This window comes from Chiloscyllium punctatum, chromosome 42 (assembly GCF_047496795.1).
Source record: "Chiloscyllium punctatum isolate Juve2018m chromosome 42, sChiPun1.3, whole genome shotgun sequence".
In the NCBI taxonomy this organism is placed as follows: domain Eukaryota; kingdom Metazoa; phylum Chordata; class Chondrichthyes; order Orectolobiformes; family Hemiscylliidae; genus Chiloscyllium; species Chiloscyllium punctatum.
This window is the reverse complement of record NC_092780.1, coordinates 6,005,991-6,018,246: the sequence shown is the minus strand read 5'-3', so window position 1 is coordinate 6,018,246 and position 12,256 is coordinate 6,005,991. Positions and strand designations below refer to the sequence as shown.

At 43.8% G+C, this 12,256-nt stretch overlaps 1 protein-coding gene across 1 annotated transcript; it reads left to right on the top strand.

Annotated features, from left to right (window-relative positions):
* The first annotated feature begins 10,723 nt into the window (after positions 1-10,723).
* LOC140465520 (G-protein coupled receptor 39-like) lies at positions 10,724-11,572 on the top strand. The gene has a single exon (XM_072561060.1). It carries the CDS (start codon positions 10,724-10,726, stop codon positions 11,570-11,572), a length of 849 nt encoding a protein of 282 aa, XP_072417161.1.
* Positions 11,573-12,256: the final 684 nt, after the last annotated feature.

The following is a 12,256-nucleotide window of genomic DNA, read 5'->3' as shown; positions in this document are numbered from 1 at the left end:
TTCAGAAATGAGAGCTCAGGAACCTAAAGGCATGGTTAACAATAGTGGAAATATGAAAAACAGAGTTGGTTAATAGGCCAGAATTAAAGAAGAAACAGATATCTTGTCAGGTTAGTGTTGGGCAAGATTCCAGATTGGGTCGGGGTGGGTTGGGATGGGTGGAGGATTGGATAAATCAGAAAACAAGGCTGAGATGCTTAGCTTTTTCCCTTGATGTACAAAATTAAAGTTAGGATTAACATAGCAACAAGCTAACAAGATAATAACCAGGGAATCTGATTTTAAATTATGTTGGTTGAGAGGTAAATGTTATTGAGGAGAAATTACTTCTGAGAAAGTGCAATGGAATCTTTCAGAAAATCTTCTCATTCACTGGAAAACAGTTAGTCATAGAGTCATAGAGATGTACAGCACGGAAAGAGACCCTTCGGTCCATCTCACCCATGCTGAGCAGATAGCCTAACCTAATCTAGTCCCATTTGCCAGAACTTGGCCCATACCCCTCTAAACCCTTCCTATTCATATACCTATCCAGGTGCTTTTTAAATGTTGCAATTATACCAGCCTCCACGACTTCCCCTGGCAGCTCATTCCGTACACGTACCACGCTCTGTGTACAAAGTTGCCCCTTAGGTCTCTTTTATATCTTTCCCCTCTCACCCTGAACCTATGCCCTCTAGTTCTGGACTTCCCCATCCCAGTGAAAAGGCCTTGTCTATTTATACTATCCATGCCCCTGATGATTTTATAAACCTCTATAAGGTCACACCTCAGCCTCTGACGCTCCAAGCAATACACCCCTAGCCTATTAGGGGCGGCACGGTGGCACAGTGGTTAGCACTGCTGCCACACAGTGCCAGAGACCTGGGTTCAATTCCCGCCTCAGGCAACTGACTGTGTGGAGTTTGCACATTCTCCCCGTGTCTGCGTGGGTTTCCTCCGGGTGCTCCGGTTTCCTCCCACAGTCCAAAGATGAGCAGGTCAGGTGAATTGGCCATGCTAAATTGCCCGTAGTGTTAGGTAAGGGGTAGATGTAGGGGTATGGGTGGGTTGCGCTTCAGCGGGGCGGTGTGGACTTGTTGGGCCGAAGGGCCTGTTTCCACACTGTAAGTAATCTAATCTAATCTAATCTATTCAACCTCTCCCTATAGCTCAAATCCTCCAACCCTGGCAACATCCTTGTAAATCTTTTCTAAACCCTTTCAAGTTTCACAACATCCTTTCCATAGGAAGGAGACCAGAATTGCATGCACTATTCAAACAGTGGCCTAATCAAAGTCCTGTACAGCCGCAACATGACCTTCCAACTCCTGTACTCAATACTCTGACTAATAAAGGAAAGCATACTAAACGTCTTCTTCACTATCCTATCTACCTGTGACTCCACTTTCAAGGAACTATGAAGCTGCACTCCAAGGTCCCTTTGTTCAGCAACACTCCCCAGGACCTTATCATTAAGTGTATAAGTCCTGTTAAGGTTTGCTTTACCAAGTCTTAGTTTAACATTTCATTTATACGATGGCACATATGACAGTACAGTCTTCACCTGGTATTGCAATGCAACTGTAGACGTAGATTAAGTTTTCAAGTCTTTGGTTTGGAACCTAGATTCACAGCCTTTTGCTTTGAGGTGTGAATGCTACTAATTAACTCCTGAAAGAGATACAGAGGTCTATTGTAGCAGATCCAGCTGAGATTCCTGCCTAGTAACTAACCTGAGACTAAAACTGAGACCTCATAGTTTCTTCAACTCAGCATCAGTACAAGGTGTTGACTTAGTGTCCTGTTAGGGAAAGATTCTTACACATATCATCTGTGGCATAAATGAGCCATGATCAGATGTGAAGGTTTTAATTTTTTTTTATTCCTATTTGCAAACTGCCAAGTGCAATAAATAGAAAAACTTTGCTAGCGAGTTGGACTGAAGAGTCTGTTTCTGTGCTCTATGACTCTATGATAAAAGAATGTTAGATTGGAAGCAGAGGCAATTGTCGGCAGTAAAAATAGAAATGGAATGCTGAGACTTTGTCTGGAGGTTGTAAAACAGAAGATATTTGTTGTATGTTGTGGAACCAACAACTGACAAGTCTTAGTTGGGGAATATTGCTGTCACTAATTCTTCTTTCTATGTCAAGTCAAAGGATCTATTTGGTTCGCAATGATAGAGTATGTGTCACTGAAGGGTCTTTGCAAGAAGAGGAATTTGTCTTAATAACACGATGTAGTTTATTGCATGAGAACAATAGGTACAAATTACACAGTATTAAATATAGTTGCTAAGCCTGAGGGGTGACCTTATACAAGTTTATAAAATCATGAGGGGCATGGATAGGGTGAATAGTCAAGGTCTTTTCCCCATGGTCAGGGAGTCCAAAACTAGAGGACATATGTTTAAGGTGAAGAGGGGAAGGGTTTAAAATGGTTTAAAATACACAGAGGGTGGTGTGTGTATGGAATGTGCTGCCAGAGGAAGTGGTGGAGGCTGGTATGATTACAACATTTAAAAGGCATCCTAATGGGTAAATGATTAGTAAGGGTTTAGAGGGTGTGGGCCAAATGCTGGCAAATGGAACCAAATTCATTTAGGATATCTGATCAGCATGGATAAGTTGGCCCAAAGGGTCTATTTCCGTGGTGGACAGCTCTATGATTCTATGACCATCCGGAGTCAGGGATGACTATGCCTGACCCTGTCAAGAAATAAGAGTTTTATTCTGTGTTTCTTCACCCAGGACTATACGACATCATCAAATTATGTAAAGTTCAATGCAATCTCCAACATTAATCCTTTCAAAATTCATCATCTTATCCAAAAATTTTCAACAGGCTTATGTTCCAATGGTAACTAGACTGTGCAATTTCTTGCCTGTACCTATCTTCAACTGTAGTTGGAATGATATAATGTGGAATTATGCAGTTATGGGGTGATTGTGTTAGTCCCCACAATGGCAGATCAATTTTGGTCACTCAGGCTAGGTCACCAATCAATGACCAGATTCCCTGAAGCAGTGTGTGACCTAGTGAGGGGTCAACACAACCAGGAAAGGAAGACAGAGGCATTTTATTTGAGGTTTCAATGAGTCTTAACTTCCTCCAGCTAAAAATTAGGAAGGTTGAGAATGGAGATTTGATCTTTCTATTTCACAAGTTTGCTGATCACTGCCTTAGAGGTGAAGCAGATGAAACAAAGGATTACTAATACCAATACCCAACATGAGCAAAACCAATGTAGTGTATAAAATCCCATGCAAGGACTGCACAAAACACTACATAGGACAAATAGGAAGACAGCTAATGATCCATATCCACGAACACCAACTAGCCACGAAACGACACGACCAGCTCTCCTTGGTAGCCACACATGCAGATGACAAGCAACATGAATTCGACTGGGACAACACTACTATTATAGAGCAAGCCAAACAGAGAACAGCCAGGGAATTCCTAGAGGCATGGCACTCATCCACAGAATCTATCAACAAACACATCGACCTGGACCCAATATACCGGCCACTACAGCGGACAGCTCGAACTGACAACCGGAAGCGGCAGAGACAGGCCACTATAAATGCCGGAGGAAACATCACAGAAGCGCTTCACAGGAGGCTCCCAAGCACTGAGGATGTCACTTAGACAGGGGACGAAATGTTTGCAAGACAAATTCCCAGCTCGGCGAACAGAACCACAACAACAAGAACCCGAGCTACAAATCTTCTCCCAAAGTTTGGTTACTAATAAGGTGAAGGAATGGGGCAGACAGATGATGGATGACATTCAGTGTCAATCAGTACGATATTTAAACAAAAACAGCAATATGACTGGGAATAGACATGGGGGACTGATTCACTGGACAACAACGAGCTAATAAGATAATTGAAAGATATTGATGCAGTTCTACGTTTTATCTCATAACATACCAAAGTATAAAGTGAAAGTGACCCCTTTTGTTGTTGCTTCAGGAATGATATTAAGATAATGTAGAAAGTCAATTCACTTGTATTCTATAAGAAATACAGAAAATGCTGGAAAAATCAACTCAGCAGACCTGTGGAAAGAGAAACAGAGTTAATGTGTGAACTCCAATATGACTCTTGTTAGGACGAGTGGTTGAAAGAAAAGTCATATTCAACTCAAAAGTGAAAATGAGGAAGAAAGGACTTTGATTTCTATAAAAACATTTTAAGTCCAACAAAACACTTTGAAGTATGGACCTCTTGTTTTGTGGAAATGACGTAGCTAATTTTGTGCAAAGCAAGTTCCCACAAACAGCAATGTGATAATGACTAGATCATCTGATCTAGTGACGTTTAGTGAAGGATAAATTTTGGCAGAACATTGGGGAGAACTTATTTAAATACTGCCCTGGAATTTTTCACATTCACCTGAGAGGGCAGATGAGAAGAGCAGCACTCCCTCGGTACTGCACTGGAGTGTCAGCCTATATTTTTGTACTGAGATTGGGACTTGAGCTCACAACATTGGGACTCCAACTGACTCCACTGAGTGGAAAAACCATGTCAACATTCATAGTTAGTTTGGATAGTTGGAGGAAGGGAATGAGAATAAAGAAATATAGGAGCAGAGCCAGTAAATGTGATTAACACCATTTGCTCAAATGAAGGGTGAAGACAATCACAAACTAGTTAGAAAAATATTGCAACTTTTATATAAATAATTGGCTTTTGTATTGATTGGCTCAGAAATGATAGTTATGCTACTAATCACTAACCAGAGAAATCTGCTGGAACAGATCTCATTTTGAATGAATTGTGATAAAGAATCCATTCCTAAAACATTAGCTCACAATCAGCCAAATGGCGTCCATCTGTGCTGTAATCTCCATGAACCAGCCAACTCATCTTTTACCTTGGAATTGTTGACAGAGAGGCTGTACCATTTCCATTTCAGTCTGGTGGGTGACTGGCCAAGAGGGAACTGAAAGAATATTAGAGGGGAGTAGGTGGGCCTCCTCCTGTTCAACAAGAATGATGCATTATATGATGTGGAAGAGACAGACACATGAGAGTTTTGCACATTTGATTTATAGAATTTGCGGCACATTCAAGGTATTATTGATACATGAATGTAGTAATCCACACTAGTATTTGTGCTGCTTTTTAATTATCCTAGGTCAAGTTGGTTAATATAGATCCTAAAATATGTGAGACAGTCCATCGTTCTCCCGGTGTCATGAACTGTTAAAGAGTATTCTTGTCACTGACTGTGTTAAAATGTCAGACCATTCCTCTCTGATGTATCAACTCCCAACCAATCTGAAAGGCAGAGCTTTGAATGATTCATGTTTTAGTATCAACATGTGCAGCCTGTTAACCTTCACTGAGACATTCACAAGCCAGATCTTGTGGAACTGACTGACACAGTTATTTCACACGGGGAAAAAACCAGACTAAATGGAAAAACGAATTAATTCATATTTCAGATTCCATTTAAATGTTTTACACTTCTTGTGTGTATGTGAATGGGAGAGATTTGCACACATTACTGATGAATTGAAGCTGGAAATGTTGGTAATCACTGAGACCTCACAGGATCAAGGATTATTCAACAGGAGTCAGAGTTTAGGGAATCAAAGGAGAGGACTTATTTTCATCAGATTCTGCTTGAAGAATGGGTGCATTCTCCTTAGTGCCCTTTATTTCCTCAACCAACATCACTTAAAAAAAGGTTCATCTGATAATTTATTTTATTACTGTTTGTGGAGCTTCAAGCAGATGTCATATTTCCACACGGGCCAGTCACCAGAGCACGACCATTCACCTGGCCCAAGAGCCAACACTCAAACATGGGAGATAACCACTTCTGGGAAGTCTTAGGAATGACATGTTGAATGTTGGGATAATCGTTGGTCAATTACAATCCTGTGCCAGCCCAAATTGAACAGCTCAATGTGCACAGGGTAAACATCCTCCTGAAAGAATACTACCAGCAGACAGGTGGCAAGGCACTCCTACAGACAGAGAATCCTGAAAAATTAACCATGCTCCCCACTGTCTGAAATCCCACAGCCTCTTCACACCTTACAAACTGATGGTGAAATCCTAGGTTTTAACCTTCTGTGCCAATTCTGGAGACCAATTGGGGATGTGCCAGAGAAAATGTGGCCACTTTTTCTGACAGTGGAAGATGGACAATAGTTCAAATTGTGACAGTGGTCATCCCAGTCAGATCAAGCACTGACAGTCAGGTTTCTGGTATCAAGACTGGCTCTAATGTAACAAGGGGCATGTCCGGTTCCAATCAATCGACTGTGACAGGGAACTCTCTAGTCAGAGGCACAGACGGACGTTTCTGTGGCTGTAAACAAGAAGTCAGAATGGTGTGTTGCCTCACAGATGCCAGGATCAAGGATATCTCATAGAGGGTCGAGGGTGTGGTGCTAGAAAAGCACAGCAGGTCAGGCAGCATCCGAGGAGCAGGAGAATCGACGTTTCGGGCATAAGCTCTGCATCAGGAATGAAGCTTGTGGGCCAGGGGGCTGAGAGATGAATGGGAGAGGGGTGGGGTTGGTGGGAACGTAGCTGATAATGTGATAGGTCAATGAAGGTGGGGGAGAAGGTGATAGGATGGAGAGGAGGGTGGAGTGGATAGATGGGAAAGCTGATGGACGGGTCAAGAAGACGATGCTGAGTTGGAGGCTTGGAATTGGGATAATGTGGGGGGATGGGAAATGAGGATCCTATATTGATCCTATATGGTTGCAGGGTCCCAAGGCAGAATATGAGGCATTCTTCCTCCAAATGTTGGGTGGTAAGGGTTTGGTGATGGAGGACGCCCAGGACCTGCAAATCCTTGGCAGAGTGAGAGCGGGAGTTGAAGTGTGCAGGCCCCCCGTGCCACAACCCCTCCCTGCCAATTGTAAAGAGATCTCAGTTATCTGTAAGAATAATAGACTGGTTATGGTAGGGGATTTTGACTTTCCAAACATAATCTGGGATAGCCATATTGTTAAAGTTGAAAATCACACAACACCAGGTTATAGTCCAACAGGTTTATTTGGAAGCACTAGCTTTCAGAGTGCCACTCCAAGTCATATTGTTAAGGGTTTGGATAGATGCAAATTTGTTAAGTGTGTACAAGAATATTTTCTTATTCAGTATGTGGATGTGCCTACTAGAGAAGGTGTAAAACATGATCTATTCTTGGGAAATAACTCTGGGCAGGTGACTGAGGTGTCAGTAGGGGAGCACTTTGGGGCCAGTGACCATAATTCTATTAGATTTTAAATATTGATGGAAAAGGATAGACCAGATTTGAAAGTTGAAGTTCTAATTTGGAAAAAGGTCAATGTTGACGGTATTAGGCAAGAACTTTCAAAAGCTGATTGGGGGCAGATGTTCACAGGTAAAAGGACAGCTGGAAAATGGGAATCCTTCAGAAATGAGATGAGAGTTCAGAGACAGCATATTCCTGTTAGGGTGAAAGGAAAGGCTGGTAGGAATAGGGAATGCTGGATGATGAGAGAAATTGAGGGTTTAATTATGAAAAAGAAGGAAGCATATGTCAGGGAGAGACATATGCTTCATGTGGACACACTGGTTACAAAGGCCCAACAATGTCTCTTCTTGGCATGACGGCGAATACCCTTGCCAACTTTTATAGGTGCACCATCGAGAGCATTCTGTCTGGATGTATAACTCCCTGGTATGGCAACTGTACCATTCAAGATCGGAGACAGTTACAGAGAGTGGTGAACTTGGCCTGGACAATCACAAAGGCCAACCTCCCAACTATAGAATCCATCTACCAGGCCCGCTGTGAAGAAAAGGCCGCCAGAATTCTCAAGGATTCATCCCACCCTGGCAATGTTTTTCTACAACTTCTACTATCGGGGAGAAGGTACAGAAGCCTGAACACATACACCAGCCGATTTTGAATTTTTTTCTTCCCTACTGATGTTAGAATACTGAGTGGAACTCTTAACATTCGCCTGTACCTGTGTTTTTGTTTTTGCTGCTGTTTACCTATCATTTACTTATCTATGCTACTTAACTCTATGATCTGCCTGTATTGCTCCAAGACAAAGCTTTTCACTGTGCCTTGGTACACATGACAATAAATTCAATTCAATTCAATTACAACATTTAAAAGCCATCTGGATGGGTATATGAATGGGAAGTGTTTAGAGGGGCCAAATGCTGGCAAATAGTACTAGATTTATTTAAGACATCTGACCAGCATGCATGAGTTGGACTGAAGGGTCTGTTTCCGTGCTGTACTATGACTATGTTACAGCCCTATGAGTATGATCACCGACAGATTGAGCTCTCAGCCTGAAATATTCATTCCTGGTGGCATTACAATCAATCACACCGTGTCTGCTGAAATAGCTTGTTAACTTCATCCTCCATTTGTAACTGTTTCCTCTGTATTATTGATGTACGTAAAAAGTGACAATACTTCATAGGGACTTAGCTGGATACAAAATCCTTTTCAGTCATCCTAGATGTCTCCGGCGCTGTGTAAATGCATATAAATCTTTATCTCCACCTTCTGGACCGAAAGCAGTGTTTTGATGGGTTGTACAATTCTGCCTTGCGTTCTGTCCACCACAATTAGGGTTTGGATTTTAGCTTTAGCCCGACTACATGCAGGAAAATATCTGGAAATGTTGAAGTTGTTGTTTATTCCGAGGTCCTAGATTGAAAACAGAAAATATGAGATGTTTCAAAACCTTTAGCTCCACATATGCCTCGTTTACTCCCGACGCTGTTTATGTTTTTTCACTCACGCTGACCCAGCTCCCTCAGAGCCAGCTCTCAGAATGAACAGTATGTCTGACCCTCCTGTTTTTGTTTATTACCGCCACACTTTAATTACCCCCGCCTAGCTGCGGTAGTGCTTATATTTCCTGAGTCAAGATTAGAGTGGTGCTGGAAAAACACAGCCGGTCAGGCAGCATCCGAGGAGCAGGAAAATCGACGTTTCGGGCAAAAGCCCTTCATCGGGAATGAGGTTGGGAGCCTCCAGGGTGGAGAGATAATATTTCCTGACGCTGCTTATGTTGATCCTCACTAGGGAGTGCTGTCTATGCAATTGACTTACAGCCAAATGAACCGGAGTTATACTGCAGACTACTCTGTCTGAAGGAGGCAAGTTGAGAACACAACACCACTCACGTAGGTGAGTTCCCAGATGGATATCTCTGTAAGACTTGGACAGTAAAGACTTCTCAAAAATCATGAGTGCGAGGGGAGGATAATTTCAGGACATGCCGAGTCTCCCGGGCTTTTTGCGAACTAGAGAGATGTCTCTTAGTTTTAAATAAAGCGTTCAGGTAGTCTGGATGGCTTCACACTGCACTGGATTTATATCACACTTGGTGCATGAGAGACGGAAATTCCAGCCTGAGAAATGTCAGACTGCCCCACACACGAGGCTCCCATAGTCATCCTGCACAGGGGGATCCCACCCTTCAGAGATAAACGTGTCACTGTCGACCCATACCCTATAGTTTGGAAACAGAAGGAAATATTAGTATTTAAACCGAGCCTTTGTTTTCAGCAGGTGCCTCAAAGTTGCTCATGTCCCTGGAGTAATGCAGGAAATGCGGGATCCAATCTGTGCACAGAAAGCTCCCACAAACAGCAATCTGCTGATGACCAGATAAAATGTTTTTGTGATGTTAATGTGTGTGTGTGTGGGGGGGGGGGGGGGGGGGGGGAGTAAAGAATGGCCAGGGGACCAGAAATTGGTGAATTTTTTTACTCCCAGCGGGCACCTCAGGGGCTGCTGTCCTCTGCCTGAGAGTTCCACCTGTTCCAATAACTTCCCAGGAGTTTCTGATGCGCGCCCTTTGAAGAGGCTGAATGGAACAGCATCATCTAAAGGTGCAGCAAGGAGGGAGGCCAGACCTGCACCAGCCCCACTCCCTGTTGTTGGAGCCTCGGCAATGGTCGTCCTTTCAAAAATATTTATCGCATTCTCTTGATTAAACTGGCCCCAATAAGAGTGAAATTCGACCCCCTTTCCCTTGTTTTGCAATTATTGAATGGAGTTATACCGTAACTCCCAGGAGACACGTTCAGCATGGTTTTTACTCCGATGTTTTCTCTTTTATTAATGAAAGCGCCAATAAATCCGACAATTAAAACAAAAATTTCGAGAGTCGTTACTATACCCTGCAAACATTTGAGATTATGCAGGAAAGCGAACTGAAAACCCTCCTGAAAACGCAGTCCCGGCAGCTCCGCCCTCAAACTCTCTCCCCTCCCTCAGAATTCCCGACCCAGTGGATCCCAGTGACATCGAGGGATCGCACAGAACCCACTGGGACATAGCGGAGAGATTCCCAAGGATAGATCCAGAGGGGCAGGGATCCACTGATTGAAGACAGAGGGATCGGTTGGGATCGAAGAGGGAGGGAGGGATCCCCCAGATCCCCCCAGATCTCCGAGACCTTGTGGACGGACGGGGATCTGGTGTCCCGACTTCACCGAGAGCCTGAAACCCGCCTGCATCGGGGAAGATCAGAGAAACTCCACCTTTGCCCGAAACGTCGACTCTCCTGCTCCTCGGATGCTGCCCGACCTGCTGTGCTTTTCCAGCACCACACTCTGGACAAAGATCAGAGAAAGCCCGAGATTTCAGTCAAACTGAGGGGGGCGGGGGGCAACTGAAGTTCAGGAAGGGGCAGCGAGTCGAGACTGGCACTGAAAGGATTGCCATTGGCATTGCCAAGGCTGGTCTACAGTCTGGGAGAGGCATGAACAGTACAGGAGGTGGAGGAGGTCTCTACCCCACTGTGGGTACAGAGAGCCCCAGCCCCATTGTGATGAGCTTCGCCGCTAAAGTGGCGACCTCGGCCGCATATGGCTCCATCTTACTTTCGGGACTGATCGGGAACCTCCTGGTGATCTGGGTCATTGGGATCTTAAAGAGTAAAGGCTGCATACAGAGGTGTTTAAGGTGCCACATGGTCAGCATGGCTTGCTCAGACCTCCTCATCCTAACCCTGGGTCTACCCATTGAGTTGTACAGCATCATCTGGTGCCCGTATCCCTGGCCCATTGGGAACGTTGGCTGCAAAGGTTTCTACTTCCTCTGGGAGATATGCAGCTACGCGACCATCTTCAATGTCTTGGCGTTTAGTTTGGAACGCTATCTGGCTATCTGTCACCCAGTGCAAGCCAAGGTCATGGCAACATCAAGAACCAAGAAGCTAATTGGTATGGTTTGGGGAATAGCTATTATCACAGGGCTCCCTGCTGCTTTTGCAGTTGGTGTGGAAGATGCTTGGAAGCCCTTCACATCTGGAAGCCAACCCTTACCGCCCTTGTACATCTGCACCAACATTTCTGGACGAAAGGCCATCTTTGATCTGGTGATTTATGTCTCATTTTCTCTCTACATCCTCGTTCTCCTGCTAGTTGCCTTTACCTGCAGACAGATGATTAAAACCCTCCTCAAACACCGACCCGTACCTGTTGCACTTAACAGAATAAACTCCACAGGAAGACTCCTGCCCACGTTTAAAGAGATCAGGAGGCAGAATGTGGTGCTGGTGGGTGAGTATTATGTCGAGAAGTTTGCAATCCATGTTCGGAAATCTTGAGCTTTTTCTTGTGGAGGGTAGGGAGCAGAACGCCTTGAGAAATCGGAGGGGAGTCAGGAAGTAGTCATGTAGGTAATTACTTTGATTCTTTGAACATTTGGCATATCGAGATTAATTGTGGCAAACGATTTAACAACAGAAATTTGCATTTACAAAGCGCCCTTACTGCGGTAAAGTGTGCCATACTTGTTCGCTGGCGGGTTATCAGATAATAATTCATATTGAGCCACCCAAGGACTGTGGACTTTGAGGGGTGTTCTAAAGACTGAGAAAGAGATAGAGATGCTGAACTGTCAGAGATACTGTCTTTCAAACTAGGCGCCATCTGGTCTACGAGATGGACAAGGAAGAGCATATATGTCCTGAACAATATGTATCTCTGGACCAACATCACTAAAATGTCACTAAATCTGATCACTTATACAATCGCTATTTGTGGAATCTTTTGCACAAATTGGTTGCTACAGTTTTTATATTACAGCAGCGATCACATTTAAAAATTGATTCAGTGATTGTAAAGTCTTTCGAAAACGCTATACGAATACAAGTTTTACTTTAAGTACTTAGCCACCTCCGATGTCGTTGTTTAAGTTATATGGAATAACTAATGTGTGTTGTGACAGCTGAGGGGAGGTTGAGGTAGGACATCTGGAGAATAAGAGTCATGATTCGGAGATGCCGGTG